Source organism: Hypanus sabinus, chromosome 29 (assembly GCF_030144855.1).
Source record: "Hypanus sabinus isolate sHypSab1 chromosome 29, sHypSab1.hap1, whole genome shotgun sequence".
NCBI classification, from domain to species: domain Eukaryota; kingdom Metazoa; phylum Chordata; class Chondrichthyes; order Myliobatiformes; family Dasyatidae; genus Hypanus; species Hypanus sabinus.
The window spans coordinates 2,861,424-2,888,353 of NC_082734.1; the positions used below are offsets into that span (position 1 = coordinate 2,861,424).

At 47.8% G+C, this 26,930-nt stretch overlaps 1 protein-coding gene across 5 annotated transcripts; it reads left to right on the forward strand.

Moving 5' to 3' along the window:
• Nucleotides 1-5,893: 5,893 nt before the first annotated feature.
• LOC132382881 (mitogen-activated protein kinase 7-like) lies at nt 5,894-25,189 on the forward strand. 5 transcript variants are annotated; one of them, XM_059953389.1, is made up of 7 exons: nt 5,910-6,307; nt 13,730-13,963; nt 14,136-14,301; nt 18,922-20,114; nt 21,809-22,686; nt 22,898-23,025; nt 24,035-25,189. In XM_059953389.1, exons 2-7 carry the CDS (start codon nt 13,741-13,743, stop codon nt 24,177-24,179), a joined length of 2,733 nt encoding a protein of 910 aa, XP_059809372.1. In that variant the 5' UTR covers nt 5,910-6,307; nt 13,730-13,740; the 3' UTR covers nt 24,180-25,189. The 5 variants fall into 5 exon arrangements, with proteins under 5 accessions (XP_059809374.1, XP_059809372.1, XP_059809370.1 ...); XM_059953387.1 differs by having other exon boundaries at nt 5,917-6,307; nt 21,806-22,686; XM_059953388.1 differs by lacking the exon at nt 5,910-6,307 and adding an exon at nt 9,932-12,568 and having other exon boundaries at nt 21,806-22,686.
• The last annotated feature ends 1,741 nt before the right edge of the window (nt 25,190-26,930 follow it).

The following is a 26,930-nucleotide window of genomic DNA, read 5'->3' on the forward strand; positions in this document are numbered from 1 at the left end:
CTGACTCTTGAATCTGCCTTCCTCCCTTCCTGAAGAGTAGAGTGACATCTGCAAGTTTCCAGTCCTCTGGAACCATTCCAGAATCAAGTGATCCCAGCATATTGCTAGTGTCTTTCACAGTGAAGACTGATGCAAAATACTTATTCAGTTTGTTTGCCAGAACCTTGCTCTCCCATTACTACCTGTCCAACATCATTTTCTACTGGTTGAATATGTACTTCCACCTCTCGTTTACTCGTTATATATCTGAAAATTCTTTTTGATATTGCTAGCTAGCTTACCTTCATATTTTATCTTTCTCCCCCTTTATGGCTGTTATAGTTGCCTTCTGTTGGTTGTTAAAAGTTTCCCAATCCTCTGGCTTTCCACTAATTTTTGCTCTATTATATGACCACTCTTTTGCTTTTATGTTGGCTTTGACTTCCTTTGTCAGCCACCGTTGCGTCATCCTGTCTTTGGAATACTTCTTCTTTGGGATGTATCTATCCTGCACCTTCTGAATTGCTCCCAGGAACTCCAGCCACTGCTGCTCTCCCTGCTACTGTCCCCTTCCAATCAACTTTGGCCAGCTCCTTGCTCACACCACTGTAATTCCCTTTGTTGTACTGTAATACCGATACATCTGACTTTAGCTTCTTCCTCTCAAATTGCAGGGAAAATTCTACCATATTATGATCACTGCCTCCGAAGTGCTCCTTTACCTTAAGCTCCCTAATTAAATTGAGTATATTACTCAACACCCAATCCAAAATAGCTGATCCCCTAGTGGGCTCAAACATAAGCTGCTTTAAAAAGCCATCTTATAGACATACTACTAATTCTCTCTCTTCGTATATAGCACCAAACCTGATTTTTCCAATCTACCTGCATATTGAAATCCCCCATGACTATCGTAACTAAAATTAAAATATCTCAAAGTGTTAAATAAGTATATCCATTCAACTCTATCAAAAGCTTTTTCAGCATCTAGTGAAATAACACATTCTGGAACTGTGGGTGGTGAAGTATAAATTATATTAATCAATTTTCTAATATTAAAAAAGGAATACCGATTCCTAATAAATCCAGTTTGGTCTTCTGAAATAATCTGTGATAATACCTTTTCTAACCTTATACCTAAAATTTTTGTAAGAATCTTAGAATCTACATTTAATAGTGATATAGGGTGATAAGATGCACATAAAGTGGGATCCTTATCTTTTTTAAGAATTAGAGAGATAGTAGCTTCATAAAAAGACTGAGGTAATCTCTTCTTAATAAATGCATCATTAAAAATTTCACATAACCAAGGGGAAAGCAAAGAAGAAAAAGTTTTTAAAAATTCTATAATATAACCATCAGGACCAGGAGCTTTCCCTGAGTTCATTAATGAGATGGCCTCTCCTATTTCAGCCAAAGAGATAGGAGCATCAAACAAGCTACGATCTTCATCTGTCAGTTTGGGAATATTCAAATTGTTAAAAAAGTTATCCATCATGGACAGATCACCGTCAAATTCTGATTGATATAAAGATTTATAAAAATCTTGAAAGGTGTTATTGATTTCTTTATGATCAGTAGTCAGATTGCCGTCTTGTTTACGAATTTTAATAATTTGTCGCTTAATCGAAATAACTTTTAATTGGTTAGCTAATAATTTACCAGTTCGATCACTATGGATATAAAATTGGGCCCTGGTCCTAATTAATTGATTCTCAATTGAAGAAGATAATAATAAGCTATGCTCCATTTGAAGCTCAACTCTTTTCTTATAAAGTTCTTTAGTAGGAGTCACGGAGTAAATCTTATCAATTTCTTTAATTTTATCCACTAATAAAGCAATATCTAAATATCTTTGTTTTCTTTTACCGACGGAATATGAGATAATTTGTCCACGGATAAAAGCCTTAAAAGAGTCCCAAAGTATTCCTCTGTCAATCTCTTCTGTATAGTTTGTTGAGAAAAACAAGTCAATTTGCTGTTTTATGTAGGTGGTGAATTCTGGATCTTGAAGCAAAGTAGCGTTAAGTCTCCAAGATCTAGTATTATTAGAAAAGTCCGAAATCTTGATAGAGACAAGGATGTCCCTTAAGTCCTTTATTGTTTAATATTGCACTAGAACCTTTAGCCATTGCTATTCGTGAATCTCCTAATATTTTTGGTATTACCCGCAATGAGAAATTATACAAGTTATCACTTTATGCTGATGACTTGTTGTTATATATTTCTGATCCTGACAGGTCTATTCCCGCTATTTTATCCTTGTTGGCTCAATTTGGTAGTTTTTCTGGTTATAAACTAAACTTGGATAAGAGTGATTTATTCCCTTTAAACGTGCAAACCTTATTGAATGAAAGGACACCATTTAAAGTTGTTGATGATAACTTTATCTATTTAGGTATAAAAATTACTAAGAAATATAAAGATTTATTTACATTGAATTTTCTACCTATGCTTTATCAAATTCAACAACTTACTACAAGATGGTCTCCCTTATCCTTATCATTAGTTGGTCGGATTAATGCTATTAAAATGATGATTCTACCGAAATTTTTATATTTATTTCAAGCTTTACCAATTTTTATTCCTAAATCTTTTTTTGATAACATTGATTCAAAAATTTCTTCATTTGTGTGACAAAATAAAAATCCTAGGTTAAGTAAAAGGCAATTACAAAAATCTAAAAAAGATGGTGGTTTAGCTTTACCTAACTTTAGATTTTACTATTGGGCGAATAATATTCGTAACTTAATTTATTGGAAATCAGATTTGGATTCACCATTGTGCCCACAGTGGGTAAACTTAGAATGCAATGAGGTACAGGGATATTCTTTATTCTCCGTTCTGGGTTCTTCTCTTTCTGCCGATTTAGTTAAATTCAATAAACAGATATCCAACCCTGTTGTCAAACATACATTACGAATTTGGTTTCAATTTCGTAAATTTTTTACTCTGACAAACTTTGTTCTTGATAGCTCTATTTTACTTAATTTTTTTTTCAAACCTTCTTTGACAGATCAAGCTTTTAGCATATGGAAAAGGAAAGGTATAAAATGCTTTCGTGATCTCTTCTTTGAAGGTAGTTTGATGTCTTTCGACCAACTTTCCAACAAATTTGAGTTACCTAAATCTAACTTTTTTTAGATATCTACAAATTAGAAATTTTTTTACATAAAATTCTACCATCCTTCCCCAATTCAACTTCAATGGACTTTTTAGGTATGATTTTTACCTTTAATCCCTATCAGAAGGGATTAGTGGCTTTTATTTGTAATATGATTATGAAGATACAACCAGAAATATCAGGTAGAATTAAACAAGAATGGGAAAAAGAACTTCAATATAATATATCAATAGAAAAATGGGAAAAAATTTTACAAATGGTTAACTCGTCTTCTATATGTGCTAAACATGCTTTAATACAATTTAAAATTGTACATAGAGCTCATATGTCTAAAGATAAGCTTGCTCGATTCTATTCTCATATTAACCCTCAATGTGACAGATGTCATTCAGATGTGGCTTCATTGACCCACATGTTTTGGTCATGTCCCACTTTACATAACTATTGGAAGGACATATTTGCTACCATTTCCTCAATTTGGAATATCGATTTACAACCTCATTTTATTACTGCAATTTTTGGTATACCAAATGAGGATGATAATCAGTTTTCCCCTTCAATTAGACGAATGATTGCTTTTGTAACATTAATGGCCAGAAGGTCTATATTACAAAATTGGAAAGAAGTAAATCCTCCTACCACGTTCCAGTGGTTCTCTCAAACTATTTCTTGTCTGAGCTTAGAAAAAATTAGAAGCACTATTTTTGACTCATCAATTAAATTTGAAGAAACTTGGGGACCGTTCATTCGACATTTTCATGTGAATTAATTTGGCCTTTTCCAGACCTTCTCTTTACTTATTCTTGTTCAGGTATGGAGTTCCGGCGTTTTTGGCACTATCATATACAAATAAACTGTTATTATTGCCCATGTTAGTTTAGTTTAGTATTGTTTTTTCAATATATATCTTTTGCTTGTATTTTCACAATTTTTTCTTTTGATGATGATTATTATTTTTTTCATATATTTATTATAGGCTTGATTGATAATGTATTGTTTTCCTGTTGATATTTTAATAGGATATTGTTATCCTATCATTAATTTAATTTCAAGTCTAATGTATTTATAACCTATTCATTACTATGTTATGTTTTTTTTATATATATGAAATTCAATAAAAAGATTGAAAAAGAAAAAGACTATTGTAACATTGCCCTTTTAACAAGCCTTTTCTATTTCCCATTGTAATTTGTAGCTCACATCCCGGCTACTGTTTGGAGGCCTGTATATAACTTTCATCAGGGTCTTTTTACCCTTGTAGTTTCTTATCTGTACCCACAAGAGTTCTAAATCTTCTGATCCTATGTCACCTCTTTGATTTCATTTTTTAACAAAAGAGCCACACCAACCCTCTGCCTACTTGCTTGTCCTTTTGATACAATGTATATCATTGGCTGTTAAGCTCCCAAATATAATCTTTCAGCCATGACTCATTGATGCCCACAACGTCATACTTGCCCATCTCTAACAGCACTACAAGATCATTACTTTATTCCATATTCTGCATGCATTCAAATGTAAAACCTTCAATTCTGTACCTGTCACCTTTTAAATTTTTCACCTCTTTGAAATTGCAAAGTTTTGGTATCAGTTTATTATCGTGTTGTAAATTATTGTTATATTGTTACATATGCACCGAGGTACTGTGAAAAGCTGGTCTTTACATACTCTTGATACAGATCATCTCATTACAGGTGCATTGAGATAGAATGAAAGATAACAGTAAGAGTGAAGAAGAAAGTGTGCAGTAACACAGAAAGAGCAGGCAGGTAATAAGGCGCAAGATCATAACTGGTGTTGGTATATTATAGTCACATCTACCAAGATACAGTAAAATGTTTGAAAACTTAGTAGATTTTATCCTTACCTTCTTAAGTTATCGTGCTTCCCTGGTTCGGAAAACATTATCTCATTTCTATATGCATTGCACAGTTCTATAGTATAAGTATATACTATTACTTAAAAGACATAAACGACTTGACTTGGATACTGTTAATACAGATCAAATCATTACGGAATAGGTTGAGTTGATCAGGAGTCCATCTTACTGTACTGGGGGACTGCTCAATAGATGATGTTCTTGAAACTGGTGTCATATACTGTCAGGCTTTTATATCTTCTGCACGATGGGAGTGGAGTGAAGAGGGAATGCCCGGGATGGGTGCAGTCTTTGATTTTACTAGCTGCTTTACAGAGGCGGCAGGAAGTTAACGGTCCTGGTGTATGTCATTGGCCAATCACTGGGTCCAGGGAAAGACCAGTCGCTGAATGACCAGCCAACCATGAGGTTGCATGGCTTCCAATAATGTCCTAAGGTCAACAAGGACTGTTGTGCGCGCCTCTGCCCCGCTGTGGACATTCAGTGACTTCTAGTGCGCCTGTACAACACGTCGTCTTCATTATTATTAATATTAAATATTTAGTATTAAACCTCTGAATTGTTAAAATGTGTCCTGTAAGGTAAATACAACTTGGACAGTTCTTGGCCACACTTGATTGGCGACATTATCTGCCAACAACTGAGTGTCGCCAGCCTTCTTCAGGATCCGCCCCCTTAGGCAACGTTGTCACCAATTCGTTAATACTTTCAGCAGCCGTGAATAGATAGGCCGTAGGAACTGTCTATCATCTGGGCGTATCCTGCCCTATGCTCGCTTCCTCATTGGTCAACTCTGCCAGACGTCAATTGTTTGAGCACAGTGAACTAGTCAGGCCGACCAAGGAGTCACAGTCATGTGACTATGTTAATACCGCCTCCTTTGCATCGATTGGCGGATAGCGATTTAAACTCTGCCGCCGATTGGCCGATTGGTCTATCGCACGTGCGCGGTGTGGGGTTGCCGCCCGACGGGCTTCACACGGGGCGTCCTGAAGCAGGGTCTCGGCGGGAAACGTCAATTGTTCATTCAGATGCCGGCTGACCTGTCGAGTTCTTCCAGCATTTTGTCTGCGTTGCTCTGGAGTTTCAGCCTCGCCCCTTCTAGTCAAATAGTGCACCACGTGACGCCTCGGCGTAGGGCGGTCCCTGTCCGCCGATTGGCCGAGTGGCGCGGCAACTACGTGCCTGATTGGACTTGACGGCAGGGCGTCAGTCCGAGGGGAGGGGCGGGACCAGCGGTTGCGATGGGAGCAGCCATGGCGGTGGCCGTGTGGTGTGGCGGGTGCCCGGGGCGGTGGCGGTGAGGCCTCGGGGAGACGAGTGAGGTAGGAGCGGGTGGCATGTGATGGGGGAAAGGTCGCATTTGCGTCAGACGGCTCTGCGGGCGCTTAGCCAATCACCGCGAGGTACGGGTGGGGTCCTCGGTTTGTCGCTAGGGTAATCGGCCATTCACTGAGCCACTACCTGACCAATGGCGTCACAGGGTCACTGGCCGATGACGTAAGTTTATTGACCATTCACAAGGAACTGATTGGTAGAATAACATGGCCACGAGGGTCATTGGTCGATCACGCGGGCCCAGTGGCGGTCACTGGTCAGTCATCCAGTGATGTCACTGTCTCCTCATCATCCAATCACACTGTCTGCCTTGTAGGAGTGTGCGGTCCTTCATTAAAGTTGACGGGGTGGGTTCAATAGGTATCAGATTCATTGGCCGCTGGTGCCCTTGGCCAACAACAGTACATTAACATGATCCTTCAGTTGATAAGGATTGCCAATGACCCATTTCCCAGATACTGTCACCGTTAGCTTTGCCAGCTCATTCCCTATCGATCCATAAGACATAGCAGAATTTGGACAACTGGCCCATCGAATCTGCTCCGCCATTCAATCATGGCTGATCACTTTTTTCTATCTTCCTCAACTCCATTTCCCAGCCTTCTCCCCATAATCTTTGATGCCATGTCCAGTCAAGAACCTATCAATCTCTGCACACAAGGACCTGGCCTCCACAGCTGCATGTGGCCACAAATTCACCACCCTTTGGCTAAAGAAATTTAAAAGAAAGAGCTCTGGTTTGAAAGGGTGACTCTCTATCCTGAGGCTGTACCCTCTTGTCCTAGACATTCCCACCATCTACTCTGTCTAGGCCTTTCAACATTCAAAAGGTTTCAATGAGATTCTCTTCTCTCCCCCCACCACCCCCCCATCCTCCTGAATTCCAGCGAGTACAGGCCCAGAGCTATTAAGTGTTCCTCGTATGATAACCCTTTCATTCCTGGAATAATTCTTGTGAACCACCTCTGCAGCCTCTCCAATGACAGCACACCTTTTCTAAAATGGGTCCAAAGCTGTTCACCTCTCCACATATTTGCCATCCAACCCCACAATCATACCCTCCTCGAAACAATAGGGGTGAGACTCTGCACCACTGCTGCCCCGCTTATGGGATCCTTTGGCATCATGGTCAGAGGGAGTTCCATCATTTGGAAAGGGCACCAGTGGAGGGAGCATGGTATACCTTCCCCACCCTCAGTGCCCACTGTCCTCATCTTCCTGGGTGTGGAGAATCGCTGTGGTTTTTGTCAGAGTAGTCCAGGCAAAGAAGTGTGTATTTTGTAAGTTACTAATTTGGATGATTGGAAAAAACATGCCTTGCACACCGTTCATGCAGATCCAGTGCAGATACATTGAACAAGGTAAAACATTAACAGAATAAAGTGTCCCAGCGACAGAGAAAGTTCTCTGCAGGCAGACAATATGGTCCAAGGGTCAATCTTATCATACCAGGGGAATATTCTTGTCTTATAACAACAGGGTAGACGCTATGCTCGAGCCTGGTGGGACATGCTTGCAAGCTTTTGTATCTTCTGCCTGATGGGGGGGGGGGGGGGAGAAGAACGTCTGAGGTGGGAGGGGGTCTTTGATTATTACTGAGGCAGTCAGAAATGTCCATGGAGGGAATTCTGATTTCTGTGATGTGGTGAGCTGTGTCCGCAACTCCCTGTGGTTCCTTGTAATTGGAGACGATTTATTATTGTCACGTACTGAGATACAGTTAAAAACTGTTTTTACTGCACACTGTTACACTGTTCGTTGAGCTAGTACAAGGGAAACAATAACAATCCAGAATAAAGTGTTACAGAGAAAGTGCAGACAATGAGGTGCAAGGGCCACGATAGTCTGTCCTATTATACTAGGGGAGCGTTCAGTAGTCCATCATAGAGGGATTGAAGCTGTCCTTGAGCCTGGTGATATGTGCTTTCAGGCTTTTGATCTTGTGTCCAATGGAAGAAGGGAGACGAGAGATTGTCTGGGGTTGGTGGGGGGGGTCTTTGATTGTGTAGCTGTTTTCCTGAGGCAGTGGGAAGAGGCGGCTTTCTATGGTGTGTCAGTAAAAATTGGTGAGGGTTGATGGGGAGGTGCCATATTTCTTTAGCCTCCTGAGGAGGTAGAGGCGTTGGTCAGTTGTCTTGGCCATGACATCATTATGGTTGGACTAAGATGGTCCATTCACTCCTTAGAATTTGAAACTCTCTCAACGTCAGTACCGTTGATGTAGACAGGAGCATGTGCAGTGCACCCACTTCCTGAAGCCAATGACCAGCTGTTTTGTTTTGCTGACATAGAGGAAAAAGGTTAGCAAGGCATCATGGCACGAAGTCTCTATCTCCTTCTTGTACACTAATTCATCATCGTTATTTACGATGTGGCCCACCTCAGTGGTGTCATCTGCAAACTTGCCATAGAAGTTATGGAAGTGTGGCTATGCAGACATGAGAATAGAGGGCTAATGGTGCAGCCTGTGGAGCGCCGATGTTTAGAATTTTTGCAGTGGAGGTGTTGTTGCTATCTGTTATGGTCAGTTGGTCAGGAAGCCCTTTACGTGCTTGCTGTCTGGTTTGTGAAAGGACTAGGCCTCAGGCCACGGTGTCACCTGCTCACAGCTGCCGGGAGAGAGGCATCAGAACTGGTGCACTCCATCAGGGGCGTCATCCAGTCAATGCTGTTTCCCCATCCCATGTTCACTCAGCAGAGACAAGCTCTGTCATGGTTTCCCACACCATACACTCTATTCAGCCCCACCAATGTCTTGTAGATCTCCACTCTTCTACTGTACTAGTTTTGAGTGTGTATGTACATATACAGGCAGTCCCCGGGCTACGAACAAGTTCCGTTCCTAAGTCGGATTTGTACATAAGTCAGAACAAGTACATACGGTATTATTTAGCGTCAGGTAGTCAAACGTTTGTCTTAATATTTAGTACATATTTTACCTTTCTATGCACTGAAGAAACATGTATTCCAATAATTAACCCACTGCGTTGTTTAGTAATAATTGTCGCTTTCATCTGGGCAGGGCCTTTCACATGCTCCATTATTCTCACTTTATCCTTTAAAATTGTTCCGATCGTTGACTGACTTAGCCTAACGCTTTTCCAATGACCGATGGCGTTTCACCTCTTTCCGATCACTTTATTATTTCCACTTTATTGTCAATCGTGGTTGCTTCCCGTCAATGGAGCAGAGACACTGCAGGCGGTGGGTCCCGAGGTCTGCTGAGTCCTAAGGACCACCGCACTGAATTCCCCGGGTCTGAAAGTCCATCGCACTGAGACAGGTTAAATGGGACAAGTGGGGGCTGTGCTGGGGGTTTGGGTATTTGATCCTCCACAATATTCTGCGTGGGAATTTAAACTGGAGGTGGCAGTGTTTTTTTTTTACGATGTTGAGTTGCGAGCTCGACATCAACTCGGCACGAATGGTGCGGGAATCGCTGGATCAACATCGACCCGGCGCGGGAGCGGTCTGTCACTGGATCGAACGTAGGAACCTCCGTTCTCCAGCCCGGCGCTGATCTCACTGCGCCATCAGCCAGCCGGAACGGGGGTGGGGTTGGGGGGGGGGGGTGTCAGGCTGAATCTTGTTAAGAAAAGTTTAAGCCAAATACAAAGTTAAGCACTCAACACAGTGTCAACGGCAAGGACTTAAAATGGTGGATGGCGTTGCAATCCGACTTAAAATGGCGGACTGCATTCTCCTTCCTTGGTTTGTAAGTACAAGTTGTCCGTAAGTCAGACGTTCGTAACTCGGGGACTACCTGTATATAATTTCCCTCCCTCCCCCACCACAGAAGATTACAATGTGTAATCGATTGCATCCACTGTATAGGGGTCTGACCTATACTGCGTCATCAGAGCCCTGATGGCCAACCTTGCCCACTTCTGTCTCTTGACGGGGACATAGGGTTGGACTCTGAAATGTGTGTCTGTGTATCTCTATGAGACTCTCTGGTTCTATCAGCTGCGTAAGTCAAGGGAAGATAATCTCTGGCCACGTCAGGTGTGAGCCCACTCTGAGACCCCAGTTTGTGTGGATGCTGTGTGATTTGTCACCTTGCTACAAATCAGTACCGCGAAATTACAGACGGTACATCACATGAAAAGCCTTAATCCCACGAAAGGGTTAGTATAGAAAAAGCAAAAAAAAAGGGCCCATTTTAATGAAACAATCATTAAATAGTGAAGTAGTGTTCATGGGTTCAATGTTCAATGCCCATTCAGTTATCCGATTGCAGAGGGTAAGAAGCTGTTCCTGAATCGCTGAATGAAATTCTGATAGAAGTTTATCAAATTATGAGGGGTGTAAACAGAGTAGACAGTCAGAATCTCTTTTTCTTCATGAGTGGGAGTGTCAAACAGAAGGGAATTGGGTTAAGTTCAGAGATGGGTGGAGCAAGCTGTTTCCCACCCAGTGGGTGCCCCGAAAGGGCTGCCAGGGATGGTGGTGAGGGCAGACAATGGGAGTGTTTTAAGAGGCTTTTAGATGTACACGTGAATATGGGAAACAGAATTAATTTATTACTGTCACATGTACTAAGACATAATGAAAAGCTTTTCTTGCATACCATTCATACAAATCAGGTCGTTACACAGTGCATTGAGGTAGTACAACGTAAAACAATATAGAATGCAGAATAAAGGGTAACTGCTACAGACTCCAAGGGCCACGATTAGGTGGAATGTGAGGTTAAGGTCTACCTTATCGTACTAGCGGTCTGGTCAATAGTCTTAAAAGAGTGAGGTAGAAGCTGTCCTTGAGCCTGCCGGTATGTGCTTTCAGGCTTTTGTATAGTCTGCCTGATGGGAGGGGAGAAGGCTGGATGGGGCCTTCAATTATGCCTGCTGCTTTACCAAGGCAACGTCCGTGGAGGGGAGGCAGGTGTCCACAACTGTCTGCGGCTGTCGTGTGTATTTAACATGAAAAAATGTCTTGATGGCTCTGGAATTCAGGGGTGAAAATAATGATCTTGATACATACCCACATTACAAAAACATTGGATAAATCCCTGGAAACTGATCATATTTGTACCTAGGTCACTGCGGGAAGCCAAGGAGGTCACAACAGATATCTGTATCATCATTAGCCAAGGGTGAGAAAGAGAGAGAGGAGGGCCAATCTTGTGCCTTTATCAAGTACGGCAGTAAGGACATTCTAGGACAGTAAGGCTGGTGAGTAACACCCGTAGTAGGAAAGTTACCAGAGAGGATTCCGAGGGGGAGGATTTACTGAAAGACAATGATAAAGGACCTTGTGCATGGGAAGTTGTGCCCCACAAGTTTACTTGTGTCTTTAGAAGAGATGACAGAGGACCGACAGGGCAGGGTCCATACAGACTTTGACAAGATCCCGCTTGATACGCTGGTCTGGAGGTGAGAGCCCAGAAGATCCTGGGGCAGCCGACACAAAATAGTCTCAGTGGGAGGGGAGAGAGTGGAGGGTTGGAGTCCTGTCGTTGGTCATCTCCATGAATTCAGAATCGGGTTTGTTATTCACTGACACGCCTGGTGAAATCTGCGGCTTTGTGGCGGCACTGCAGTCAGTACAATTATAAACAACAGAAAATAAATAAATACATATTGCACAGGGTTTCATGATCCATTCCGAAATCTGACTGCAGAGAGGATGGAGGTGAGTGTCTTCAGGCTCCCGTACCTCCTCCCTGATGCAATAACGAGTAGAGGGCATGTCCAGGTAGTAAAGGTCCTTCGTGATTGATGGCATCTTCTTCACGCACTAACTCAGTGGTGGGGAGAGTTGTGCCCATGATGGAGCTGACAGCCTTTTGCGATCCTGGACATTGGAGCCTCCATACCAGACAGTGCTGTGACATTGCACATCTGCAGGGGACATACCAATTCTAAAACTCCTAGAGCTGTTGGCAAGCCTTCTTTATGACTGTGTTGGGCCCAAGATAGAACCTCTAAGATGCTATTGCCCAATAATTTAATGCTGTACACCATTTCCACCGCTGACTTTCGATACGGACTTGAGCGTGTTCTCACAACTTCCTGAAGTCCACAATCAATCCCTTGGTCTTACTGACAATGAGTGCAAAGTTGTTGTTGCAACAAAATTAAATCAGCCAATCAACCTCACTCCTGTACACCTCCTCGTTGCCATCCGAGATTCTGCCAATATCACGCCAAAATCGATGGTGCAGTGGACAGTGAAGAGGCTTCTCTGAATGTGCTGGGGATGTGGCCAAGGAATGGCAGATGGAGTTTCACTCGGACCAGTGTGAGGTTTGCAATTTTGACAAATCGGGGACTTCACACAATGAGCGACAGGGCTGTGTGAGGTGTTGTAGAACAGAGACATTTGGAAGAGGAACTTGGTTCCCTGAAAGTGGTGTCAGAGGTAGACAGGATAGGGTTGGGATGCCAAGATCAGACAAGGGTTAATGGCCAGATTCTTAGCAGTGTGGAAGGACAGAGGGATCTGGGAATACGTGATCATAGATCCCTCAAAGATGCGTGCAAGTTAATAGAGTGATTAAGGAGATGCATCTGTTTTGGCCTTCAAGTATTGAGTTCAAGGGCCATAAGGTAATAAGGCTCTGGTACCAAGCTCTGGGTAGACTACAGTTGGAATATTGTGTTCAGATCTGATCACCTCATTTAAGGAAGGATGCAGGCATTGCCTGGATTAGAGAGCAAGCTACAGTTTTTCCCTGGAATGAAGAATGATGACAGGTGACTTGATAGAGCTGTACAAGGCACAGATGGAAAGGATAGTAGGAGATTTTTTTTCCCAGGGTGGAAGTGGCCAGTACAAGATGGTGATTGGAGAAAAGTATAGTGGGGAAGTGGCGGGTGTGTAGAACACACTGCTGGGGTGGTGATAGAGGCTGGTACATTAGGAGCATATAAGAGATAGGCACATGGATGATAGAAAATGGAGGGGTGTGTGGGAGGGAAAGGTTCGGTTAATCTCAGAGTAGATTAAAATATCAGTTTAACGTTGTGTTCCATTGGGCCTGCACTGTTCTGGAATGTTCCGTGCAACATTCCAATTCAACAAAACATTGTTGAGACCAAACTTCGAGTATTACATTCAGTTTTGATCTGGGTCAGCAAGTTTGGATGGGCTAAAGGCTCAGAATAGGATGGGGTGGCTGAAATCCCTCAGGGAGGCTTGTGAGGGAGAATGCCCTGAGCAGGTAGGCCTCCCTCAAAGGGCAGATCCTTCAGAGTAGGGAGGGAGAACCCTCTTTGGCAGAGGTACCTTTGAGAGAAGATCCAGGGAGTGGAAAGAGATCCCCTAGCAATTTAAGGGAGATTCCTCATGGAAGAAATCTCCCTGAGGGAGAGGTCCTGGGGGAGGGGTTGGAGTTCCCTCATGGGAGGGAGATCCCTTGGGTTTGTAAGTGCCAATCCCTCACTGCTCCCCTCTCGCCCCTCCAGGACTGGGGAGGATGGCAGAGGAGCGGCGGGGAGAGGAGGAGGAGGAGGAAGGGGAGAGGACAACAGCACTGGAGGAGGCGGCGAGGAGACGGTCCACGGCAGCACAGAACCTCGCCTTCCTGAAAGCACGTTCCATGGACGTCACGTTTGAGGTGGGAGAGGATTACCAGGTTCTCCAGACCATTGGCACAGGCGCCTACGGAGTGGTGACCTCAGCACGTCACCGGCAAACAGGTAGGAGAGATCCCTCACCTCATCCTCTTGTCCCCCTCTCCTCTCCCCTTGGCTTGTTCCCACATCTTCCTTCCCCTCACATCCTAACAACACCCAACTTTCATTCTGCTGATCCCACCTGGCACTCTGCACCCACATCTCAGAGCTGACCCCTGCCATCTGCCCCCCACAGGCCAGCTGGTCGCCATCAAGAAGATCCCCAATGCCTTTGACGTGGTGACCAACGCCAAGCGCACCCTCCGCGAGCTGCAGATCCTCAAGCACTTCAAGCATGACAACGTCATTGGCATCCGGGACGTCCTGAAGCCACCGGGCAGCCTGGCTGAGTTCCGAAATGTGTAGGTAGGGGAGGAGGGAGAGAGTGCTGGGGGTGGGGCTAAGTGAGAGGGAGGTGGAAAGAGTGGAGACGGGTGGATAGGGTGTGTTAGTGGGACGATGGGTCATCCTGGAGCCCTCAGGAAGCCTGGCCGACCCCCTCAATGTGTAGGAGGGGGAGGAAGTTGGGGGCAAGGGTGGGATTGGTGAAGGAAGAGTGGAGTGAAGATGAGGTGTTAAGGAGTTAGCATCTCATAAGTCTCCTGTGACCCTGGCTATTTTGTCAGGGTCATAGCAGCTAAGACTTTGCAAAAAGAATAGAAGCACAAAGTGTTCTTGCGAGATATTTGATGTCAACAAAATAGAGAGAGTACATAGGAGGTTTACCAGAATGTTACCTGGGTTTCAGCACCGAAGTTACAGGGAAAGGTTGAACAAGTTAGGTCTTTTTGGAGCGTAGAAGATTGAGGGGGGGGACGATAGAGGTATTTAAAATTATGAGGGTGATAGAGTTGATGTGGATAGGCTTTTTCCATTGAGAGTAGGGGAGATTCAAACAAGACGACATGAGTTGAGACTTGGGGGCAAAAGTTTCGTGGTAACATGAGGGGAATTTCTTTACTCAGAGAGTGGTAGCTGTGTGGAACGAGCTTCCAATAGAAGGGGTAGAGGCAGGTTCGATTTTGTCATTTAAAAAAAGATTGGATAGGTATATGGACAGGAAAGGAATGGAGGGTTATGGGCTGAGTGCAGGTCGGTGGGACTAGGTGAGAGTAAGCATTTGGCATGGACTAGAAGGGCCAAGATGGCCTGTTTCCGTGCTGTAATTGTTATATGGTTATATAAGCTGAGTGGGTTATGTTATTCTTGGTATGTGACCTGTGCTTAACTTCAGTCTTGCTGAGAAACAACTTGTATAGTTGCTTGATTAATTGCTGTGAGAGACATACCCTGCTTTGTACTTACTATAGCGCTCGCAAGATAAGCTTTAAAAGGAATCCCTGTTTCAAGGGCAGGAGGCTCCGAGTGTTCCCAGACGGAGGGGCAGTTAAGCTGTTACACAAACAATTTATGGCTGATAAGTTAACAATAACCATCTGTACAGAAAACCAAGGGGGTTGAACCCACATGGATCTGGTGCACGTGACTGTATGTGTAGTAAAAGAGCTGTATTTGCTTTAGAAACCATAGACCTTCAGTGCAGCCTCTGAGGGAGTGCTTAAGGAAGGTTCTCTCTAGTAGCTTGCTACTAAAGTTCCATTCAGCGTAGTATGTGGTGTCTTTGCATTGGGTAGATCGAAAGAAGTTTACAACAAAGAGAGGGAAAGGGTTAGAGACGGAGGAGGGAGATAGTTGTGATGGGAGAGGGATGAGAAAATGGAATTGATGGCTTTGTGGCCAAGTTTGGGTAGAGGGACAGGTAGTATTGAGGAAACCAGGAGTCTGCAGAGGGATTTAGACAGATTGGGAGAACGGGCAAAGAAGTGACAGATGGAATATAGTGTAGGGAAGTGTGTGGTCCTGCACTTTGATAGTAAGAGTAAAGGCATAGACTATTCTCTAAACAGAGAGAAAATTCAGAAAGCAGAGGTGCAAAGGGCCTTGCAAGACCTCGTGAAGGATTCCCTAAAGGTTAACTTGCAGGTTGAGTCATTGGTGAGGAAGGCAAATGCAACATTAGCATTCATTTTGAGAGGACTAGAATATAAAAGCAAGGATGTAATGCTGAGGCTCTATAAGGAATTAGTCAGACCACACTTGGAGTATTGTGAGCAGTTTTGGGGCCCTTATCTAAGAAAGGATATGCTGGCATTGGAGAGGGTCCAGAGGAGGTTCATGAGAGTGATACTAGGAACAAAAGGGCTAATGTGTTTGATGGCGCTGGTCTGTATTCACTGGAGTTTAGAAGAATGGGGGGGAAGGTTGGATTGAAAAACCTAGACAGAATGGATGTAGAGAGTGTAACCCCCTGGGTCGCCTCAGGCTCGCTCAGCTCGTTCCGTCTAGGGGGAGCAGCCTTCGGCCCCGCCAAACTGGGTAATCAGCTGGTGTGGATGCTGTGTGATGTCCCCGCCTCGCCCAAAACCAGACAGTACACCATATGTGATTAAATCAGTACAATTTATAAAGGTTACTATAACTAAGTGATTAATAACGATACAGTATATATGAAGAGAAAATTAAAGAAAAGGCACCAAACTTATCAAAGTCCAAACCACTTCGTGCACAGCCGTTGGAGCTCAATTACTGAAGTCTTCTGGCCACCATTCAATCCCCTCCGAACTCCTCGACTCGCAGCTTAGGACCCTCCGAACTCCTCGACTCTCCAAACAGCTCAGGACCCTCCGAGTAGTCAACCAAGCACATCTAGCTTCATCCCCCCCCTCCTCGGAGAATCTCCCAGCCTCGGACCCCCCTTTGGGATCCGATCCTCGCCCAGCTTAGAGCATTGCGTCCTCTCTCTCGACCCCCTCGCGCCGATCTGCCCAAAAGCCCGTCAACAAAAGCTTACAGACTCAGAAGAAAGAACATTAATCCCCATTTGGTTTACAAAGGAATACCATTCTCGTTATCAGTAAATTAGCATTCCTGCTAGTTAACAAAAAGAAACCCTTTCCCAACAGTTCCTCATGACTACTAAATAACTCGCCACCTTTCCTGCCAACACACCGTAACCCAAGCACAAACAGTGACATCTCTTCCCCACACAGTAACCCTCACGCCCTGTTCCTCAGGCGCTACTTAGGCCAACTATCTGGGAGTTCCCTAACCCTTCTGAGGCCTCCGTACCCCCTCACCTAAACCCTTCAGGCTCGGACACAACTGGGGATACCTTGGGCCCACTACCAACTCCTCTCTCAACCTCTCACTCATGCCCCACACTGCACACAGCTAACCCTCCCCGCTACACCTGACTCAATGGGAGAAGGGCCAAAGGTCTCTTCCTCAATCGAGGGAAAGTCAGCAAAAGGCAGCATGTACCACACATCTAGCACATCATCCATTGAATCTGTATTCTTCCTCATTCCTGTGATCGGTAGCTGCTGTTTGATCTTCTCCAAACGGAAACACGTGGCCTGCACTGCTCCCGCAGTCTCTTCAGCCTCCTGTTCAGTATTCACTGCACTTCTCTCCAGCTTTTTCTTCCTCATGACTTCTTCCAGATCAACTTTCAGGTTTTGCACTTCATTTGAACTGTCGATGGTCATCTTCAGGTTCCCTTCAAGCTTCCGCTTCTCTCTTCTGAGATTCGTCTGTAATTTCTTCACCTCTGCAAACTCCCCTCTCCGGGTTCTCAGTTTGCTATTACCCTCAGTCAGACAACTTTCTTCATTCTCTCCAACTTGTAAGTCTTCCGACTGGTTCCAGATCACTTTCTCCAGTCTCTCCGTCGCAGACACAATTTAAAGAGGGTGATCACACAGCTTCCACAGAAATCAACCCCGGACGAGCACCCCACAATGTAACCCCCTGAGTCGCCTCAGGCTCGCTCAGCTCGTTCCGTCTAGGGGGAGCAGCCTTCGGCCCCGCCAAACTGGGTAATCAGCTGGTGTGGATGCTGTGTGATGTCCTCGCCTCGCCCAAAACCAGACAGTACACCATATGCGATTAAATCAGTACAATTTATAAAGGTTACTATAACTAAGTGATTAATAACGATACAGTATATATGAAGAGAAAATTAAAGAAAAGGCGCCAAACTTATCAAAGTCCAAACCACTTCGTGCACAGCCGTTGGAGCTCAATTTCTGAAGTCTTCTGGCCACCATTCGATCCCCTCCGAACTCCTCGACTCGCAGCTCAGGACCCTCCGAACTCCTCGGACTCTCCAAACAACTCAGGACCCTCCGAGTGGTCAACCAAGCACATCTAGCTTCATCCCCCCCCCCCTCCTCGGAGAATCTCCCAGCCTCGGACCCCCCTTTGGGGTCCGATCCTCGCCCAGCTTAGAGCATTGCGTCCTCTCTCTCGACCCCCTCGCGCCGATCTGCCCAAAAGCCCGTCAACAAAAGCTTACAGACTCAGAAGAAAGAACATTAATCCCCATTTGGTTTACAAAGGAATACCATTCTCGTTATCAGTAAATTAGCATTCCTGCTAGTTAACAAAAAGAAACCCTTTCCCAACAGTAACAAAGAAAAAAGAAGAAACCCCCTTTACAAGAGGATATTTTTCCAATGGGGGGGGGAGTCAAGGACCAGTGGGCACAGCCTCAGAATAGAAGGATGTTCTTTCAGAACAGAGATGAGGAGGAATTTTTTTAGCCAGAGGGTGGTGTATCTGTGGAATCATTGCCATAGGCGGCTGTGGAGGGCAAGTTACTGAGGTTTGCTTGGTTCTTGATCAGTAAGGGCATCAAAGGTTATGGGGAGAAGGCAGGAGGATAGGGCTGAGAAGAGTAAATCAGCCATGCTGGAATGATGGAGCAGACTCAATGGCCCAGATTCTCCTGTCTTCTGGTGTTTTTTGGGGAAGAGGGGTAGGGACTGTTATGAGCCCTGGACTGTCGGTTCCTGTCTCACTCTCTCTCCTCTGTCCCCACTCTTTATCTCCATTTCTCTCCCTGCCTCTCCTCTTATTCACTTCCTCCCCCCCCACTCATTCCCTCCCTACCCCACCTCTCTCCCCTCACCTGCCCCCAGTTATGTGGTGCTGGACCTGATGGAGAGCGATCTTCACCAGATCATCCACTCTCCGCAGCCCCTCACTCTCGAGCACTCGCGGTACTTCCTCTACCAGCTCCTTCGGGGCCTCAAGTATATCCACTCGGCCCGTGTCGTCCACCGCGACCTCAAGCCCGGGAACCTGCTGGTCAACGAGAACTGCGAGCTCAAGATTGGCGACTTTGGCATGGCGCGTGCCCTTCGCCGTGGGGGGAGTTCCACCTCCTCCTCCGCCGCCTCCTCTCAGCAGCCCTTCCTGACAGAGTACGTGGCTACCCGGTGGTACCGAGCGCCCGAGCTCATGCTCTCGTTCCCTGGTTACGGGAGCGCAGTGGACTTATGGTCCGCCGGCTGCATCTTTGCCGAGATGTTGGCCCGTCGGCAGTTGTTCCCCGGCAAGAACTACCTCCATCAATTGCAGCTGATTCTGGCTGTGCTAGGCACCCCTTCCGATGACCTGGTGGCCTCAGTGGGGGCTGAGAGAGTGCGGTCCTACCTGAGGGGCCTGCCCCACCGTAAGCCCGTTTCCCTGGCATCCCTCTTCCCCGGGGCCCAACCCCAGGCCCTGGACCTCCTGGGCCGCCTGCTGAGGCTGGACCCCCGGGAGCGCCCCACGGCGGCACAGGCCCTGGCCCACCCCTTCCTGGCCCAGTACCACGACCCCCAGGATGAGCCCGAGTGCTCTCCACCCCTGGAGCTGGACGAGCCAACTGAGGGAGCCGGCAGGGAAGAGCTGAGAGAGGCAGTGGGCCGTGAGATTGCCGAGTTCCACCGACGCCGTCAACGCCGGGGGGCTGAGCTCAGGCCAGTGGTCCCTCTGCCATCGCCTTCCTCTTCCTCTTCTGCTGCTACCCCTTCCTCCCGGGATGTGGAGATGGCCGGGGAGCCACGCCAACCCCTTCCTGTCCCCGCTTCCGTCTCGCACACCCTCCCCGTTCCCCATCCTGTCACCCGCCCCGTCCCCAGGGAGGAGCCAACAGTCCTGGAGCAGCGTAGGCAGCGACATTCAGAGGAGGAAGAGGAGAAGGAGGAGAGGGGTGCTGAGGTGGAGGAGGAGGAGGAGACACCAGCATCCCGGGTGGAGGGCAGGAAAGACGGAGGCATCTCAGCTGATACGAAAGCAGCACTGAAGGCGGCCCTGTTGAAATCAGCACAGAGGCAGAGGAACAGAGGTGAGTGGAGGGCAGGGAGGGGGTGAGGAGGGGCAAAGAGAATATTGAGGAGAAGAGGAGAGGGATTGAGGGAGATGGATTGATGGGAGAGGAAGGGAGGGGAATGAAGAGAGCTTGAGGAGAGAGGGAGAGGATTTAGGTGAAGGGGAGGGAGGGATTCAGGGGGTTGAGAAGAATGGAGGGGGTTTGAGGGGTGGAGAAAGGGAAGGAGGGGTTTGATGGAGGGAAGGAAGATTTAGGGTAGGGAGGGTTAAGAAAAGGGAGTAAAGGAGGAAGGAAGGAAACCGGCAAGGGGAACATATTGGGAGGAGAGGAAAGGGAGTGGAAAGAAGGGGGAGGGCAAACAGAGGAAGGGGAGGGAAGGGAAGGTTGGAGGGGGAGAAAATAGGAAAGCAGAGGGGCAGGAAATGGGGAAGGAATGAAATCTGATAGGGAGGGGTGGAGAAAGAGGGAAGGGACAGGACAGGGAGCTGAGGGAGAGGGGATTTGAAGAGGAAAGGGAGTGTAAAGCACGGGTTGGAAGGGGAGTAAGAGAAAGAAAGGGGAGGGAGGAGGAAAACAGGGGAAATAGAGAGTGACGTTCCTCATGATGCCCGTTGGGGGAAGGACCGCAGCCACCAGCTGTCTGGTACTGGGTCTGCTTCTGTGGCTCCGGAGGATTATTAATGGGGGAAGAGGAGAGCAGTGGTGATGGGGAGTGGACAGGAGATTCTGTGACATGAAAGGGACACACAGATGGTATGTTGCCCCCTCAGGTGCCAGGGTCTGGGGCGTCTCAGACTGTGTCCCGAGCACTCCAAAGGGGGAGGGTGAACAGCTGAAAGTCGTGGTATATATTGGTACCAACGCCATAGGTAGGAAAAGAGATGACATGAAGAGAACTAAGGAAGATGCTGAAACAGGTGATCCCCAGGGTAGTAATCTCTGAATTGATGCCCATGCCATGCACTAGTGAGGGTCAAACTAGTCTGATTTGGTAAATAAATGCATGGCTGAGGACCTGGTGCAGGGGGCAGGGTTTCAGATTTGTGGATCATTGGGATCTCTTCTGGAGAAGGTATGGCCTGTAGAAATAGGTGTGTTGCACTGAACTTGAGGGGGACCCAATACCCTTGCAGATAGATTTGCTGGAGCTTTGGAGGGAGTTCCAAGCAGTTTGGGAGGGCAATGGGAACTAGAGTCATAGTTCAGAAGATGTCCAGGTGGGTGCAGCGTGTAGAGAGACACAGGAAGGACAAGGATAGCATCGTGGCTACAGAAAGGGAAGATGTTCGTGTACTGAGTGAATGCAGGTGGAAATCAGAAAGAGGGAGAGCGAAATCACTCTCCTGGGAGCATTCTGTAGACCATCCAAAAGCAACAGAGACAAGAGGAGCAGTTTGGGAGGTAAGATTTTGGAAAGTACAAAGATAACAGAATTGTTGCCATGGGGGACTTCAGCATCCCGAGGGCAAAAGATTCAGACCGGGTGGAATTAGTGAGTCGTGCCCAGAAGGATTCCGGACACCGACTGGATCTGGAGCTCGGGAATGTGTGGAACTCGCTGTTGTGGTGTTGGGGGCAGATGCATGAGGGCATTTAAGGAACCCAGGCACCCTCTCCCCTTCAGGGTTTCAGTAACCCACTAGCTGAGTAAAGCCCCGAGTTATGGAAACAACCTGAGTTATGGAAACCCTCTTCCCCCCCAACAGCAGAAGCGTCGGCCTGTGCCCAGGAGACGCCGGAAGTCCGGCGGCCGGTGACGGCCCAGGAGCGGCAGCGCGAGCGTGAGGAGAAGCGCCGGCGCCGGCAGGAGCGCGCCCGTGAGCGCGAGCGGAGGCAGAGGGAGCGCGAGCGGCGGCAGCTGAAGGAAGGCGACGTGCTGGGCGGCGTGGTCCTGAGCCAGGGCGACAAGAGCCTGCTGCAGCGCTGGATGCGCATGACGGAGGCCGGGCTGGGGCCGGCAGGGGTAGGGGCCACCCTCAACGGCGGCGGGCTGGTCCGGAGACCGGGCTTCGGACACGAGCAGGGACCAGGACGGCCGCCGGCCGCCGGGACGGGATCAGGGCTGGGTCCGCCTGCCCCCCGGGGACAGGGTCCGGCCCCCTTAGGCCCTGCACTAGGAACGGGACCGACCCCGAGACTGGGACCAGCCCCAGCCACGACGGGACCAGGAACGGAACCGGTACTGCCGCCTCCCGTGGCTCTGCCTCCTTTCTCGGGCTTTGGCGGCCCAGCCGAGCTGCCCTGTTGCTTCCCTGGGAACCCGTTCCAGCCCAACCGGGCTCTTGCATCCCGGCCACCCCCGCCTGCCCCTGCCCAGGCCCCCACGACCTCCAACCCTGCCCTCGCCCACATACCCACCCCTGGGCGCCCGTTTGGGACGGGAGTGGGACAGGAGTGGGGCGGCACTGCACCTCTCTACCGGCCAGCGGCGTGGGACGGTCCCCACCCTCCTGACGAGGAGCGGGCAGTCCCCGAGGCATCGAGAGGACAGGCAACCGAGCCACAACTAGGGAGCGAGACTTCAGTGGCAGCTACCACGGAGCAGGAGGATGTCAGCATGGTGACCCAGCAGCTGTCCAAGTCACAGGTAAAGTGAGCGGGGTTTGGTGTCTGGGGAAATAGGAGGCGGTCAGGTGAAGAGGGCAGTACAGTAGGGGAGGGGGGGTCACAGAGATGGGGAGGGTGGGGGTCATGCAGACGAGGTCTGTAGGGGAGGGAGGGTGTCAGAAGGGTGTACGCAGTGGAATGTACCTCCCTGATCTTGTGCTTGACTTCTTCCCTCTCCCCCTCTCTCCCAGGTGAAGGATCTGCTTCCGCCCGTTTTCTCAGTCACACCAAAGGGCAGTGGGGCAGGCTACGGAGTGGGCTTCGATCTGGAGGAGTTCCTCAATCAGTCTTTCGACATGGTGGGCGAGTCCCAGGAAAGGTGAGAGACCCTCACATTAGTTCAAAGCCCTCTCTACCCCCCTCGGTGTCACATTTTGGAAGTGATGGGACGGTGTGGAGGGGGCTTCATGTTCCCAAAGGACGTATGTGATGGGAGGTTGCAAAGGGAGTTTCACTCTGCGTCTGACTCCACGACTATATGATGGGACGGTACGGGAGTTTCATTCTGTGTCAGACCCCAGGAGTGTGTGATGGGACGGTGTGGAGGGAGTTTCACACTATGTCTGACCCCTGGAGTGTGTGATGGGACGGTGTGGAGGGAGCTTCACACTATGTCTGACCCCTGGAGTGTGTGATGGGACGGTGTGGAGGAAGATTCACACTATGTCTGACCCCGGGAGTGTGTGATGGGACAGTGTGGAGGGAGTTTCACTCTGTGTCTGACCCCTGGAGTGTGTGATGAGACGGTCTGGAGGGTGTTTCACTCTGTGTCTGACCCCAGGAGTGTGTGATGGGACGGTGTGGAGCGAGATTCACACTATGTCTGACCCTTTTTTTTATTACAAAATCCTTTATTACAAATATCGGTGCTATACAATATATACAAAACAGTGGCAAACACAATTACTGCACTACAAATAGAGAATAGACATTACACCAGAATGTTGCTATCCCTATCCACGATGGCATTTACACCCCGCGGAGCCCAACGGTCTCGAAACTCCTCCAAGGCCGCTGTGGACTGCGCGTGTTCTTTTTCAATAGTTACCCGGGCACGAACACACCCCCTAAACATCGCCAGGCAGTCTGCCCTGGGAGATCCTCCCGCCACCTGAAAAGATGGCCCCGGGAATGTGTGATGGGACGATGTGGAGGGAGATTCACTCTGTGTCTGACCCCGGGAGTGTGTGATGGGACGGTGTGGAGGGAGATTCACTCTGTGTCTGACCCTGGGAGTATGTGATGGGACGGTGTGGAGGGAGCTTCACTCTGTTTCTGACATGACATTGTAAGTGTCTGATCGTGTTTCTTCCACCCTTCCCCTACAGCCAGGCAGACTCCGCCCCCCTCTCTGCTTCGCTGCTCGCTGATTGGCTGGAGGTCCACCGGATGCATCCGGCTGAGATGGAGTCGCTGCAGCAAGAATTACAGCTGGGATCCCCCATGAGCCTCTCCGACTTGGCCGACATCTAGCCCCTACCACGAGGGTGAATGATCATGACCTGGTTGGAAACCTGCGAGCGAGGGAGGGTGTGGCACCTCTGCTGAGAACACAGCTGGATCCCCAGACTGACAGAATGGGACAGCAGCCGATTACCAGAGGCCTTCCCACCACACACCTCCTTCAGCAGGAAGCAAGGGGATGAAACCTGACCAAAAGGAGTCATCTACTCTGCACACCGATCTCACACTGGAATCCTCGTCCGCAGGTTTTGAGGGAGAGGCAGACACTCCACCAAGTTCTGGAGGGGTGGGGTGGAAGCCACTGAGGGAGGGTCTGGTAAACCTGCTGTGAGAAATAGTCCTTCCCACCCCACCCAGTGTTCTGCCCTGGGAAGGTGCAAGAACCCCACTCCAACCCTCGTGTGGAGTGAATTAGCTGAACAGCACTGAAATAGACCCTTCAGTCCATCAAGTCTGTGCCTACACCACCCCACTTGCCTTCCCCTGCACCTCTCCGAGTGTCTTCTGAACGTCGTAGTTGTACCCACCTCAACCACTTCCTCGAGCAGGTGGTCCCATTTACAAACTACCTCCAAAGTCCAGATAAAAAGGCTGCACCTCATGTCTCCTTTGAACCGGTGCCTTTTAGTTCTTCATTCCCCAACACTAGTAAAAAACTGGACACATTCACCCTATCTGTATCCCTTGTGGGTTTATACACCTTGGTCTCCTATGCCTCACAGAAGACAGTCCCAACCTGTCCCGAATCTCTTTACAACTCAGGGTGCCTCGGGACGTTCCAGAGTATGGAGTTTAAATCTGGCGCCATCTATAAGGAGTTTGTGTGTTGTCCCCCATGAGTTTGTGAGAGTTTGCTCTAGTTTTCTCTTACAGTCCCAAGGCGTAAAGGTTAATCGGTCATTGTAAATTGTTGGCTGATTAGGCTAGTGTTATGTAGGTGGGTTGCTAGGTGGTGTGGCTCGTTGGGCCTGTACCGCGCTGTATCTCTAAATGAAATAAATAAAACTTAATTAGTTTAACTACCCACTCTAGGCTACAAACTGAAGAGTCTTTTCCTGCTGCCTCTCCAGCTTAAATCCACCCTTTCAATGACTGGATAACCAGAACCGAGCTGGAGCGTCCCAGTTCCTGTACTCAGTGCCCCTAACGACTGAAGGCCTATGTGGCAAGCACCATCATTGCTCCGTCTCCCCATGCATCTATTTTCAGTGAGTACTCCGCACAACACACTTCATACAGCCGGGGCAACAGGAACAGCACAGAATTCCCAAGTGCCGTTTCTCCGACTGCAACATAACGTCCAGCCACGTTGATGGGTGAATCAGCCACTGTGTTTGGCCAAAGGATGTTGGGATGGAGAATAAAACAAACAGATGCTCACTGGCCCAAATGGATTTGCCTTTATCCCACAAGTGGCTACTAGCCCTCTCCTAGACTGATCAGCCTGTGTATTCCTGGGTCTCCACTGCCCCTGGTATGGGAGGTGGGTGGGAAGATCCAAGCAAAGAAGGCAGGGCAACTGATGGACCAGCGGTGGAAATTAAAATTGGTCGAAGGATATGGGGCTGGAAGTCGTGGTGATCTTGGAGATGGGGAGGGTTTACAGATGCGAGTGGGTCTCGGAGTCGAGGTATCGTGATTACAGAGACTGAGGAAAAGGCTCACGGAGTCAGGGAAGGATGTCAAACGAGTCCGAAGTGGGTACAGAGTTGGGGAGGTGATCATTGGAACGGGGAGGTTTGTAGGGGCTAAAGGAATGGAGAGGGAGGAGGTCACAGAGACGGGAGTGGTGTAGAGAATGAAGGGCGTCATAGACAGGGAGATGGGTGGAGGGGAGTGTGTACGGGGGACGATTGATGCAGGAGAGATCTGAGCAGTAGGAACCTCCTGACAGTTTTGGTCCTCAGACTGGCCAAGGGCGCCCTCATCTGTGGAACCGGTGTACAACAGCTGAGTGCTGGGAGTGAAATGTAGCACCTATGGGATCCAGGGAGAAGCAGCACCCTACATAAACCGTCACTTGTATTGCAGTTACAAAACAGAATTATGCTTATTATATATAAATTTTGAAATTATGTTCATGTTGGAAATTTGACTAACGATTGCAGTAATTAGTAAATGTGTTTCTATGCTTTCAGTATAATTTTCTTGGAAAATGTTTAGAAATATTCTGCCTGACATGGAAACATAGAAACCCTACAGCACAATACAGGCCCTTCGGTCCACAAGATTGTGCCGAACATGTCCCTACCCTCGAAATCACTGGGCTTACCCATAGCCCTCTATTTTTCTAAGCTCCATGTACCTATCCAAAAGTCTTTTAAAGGACCCTATCGTATCCACCTCCACCACCTTTGCTAGCAACCCATTCCACGAGAATGTCATAGGGGAAAATGACGGGATGGAGCAGAGGGAGCTTCGCTCTGTCTGAATCTGGGAGTGTGTAACATGACCTGGCTCCCATATCTGACCCGTACACGCCACTCCTCCATCACCTTTATCGCTGCTTATTGGATGGCGGTCCATCTTCTCCAAGCTGAGATATCCTTCAGCCTGGTAATACACACAAAATGCTGGAGGAACTCAGCAGGCCAGGCAGCATCTACGGAAATGACTAAACAGTTGATGTTTCAGGCCGAGACCTTTAATCAGGACTGTAATTACAGACGGGTTCTATCATGAGCCGCTCTGACCTTTCTGGCATCTAGTCCCTCCCGTACTGAGGCCTCAGAAGTTGGCTGACATACCAACATGAGGCGG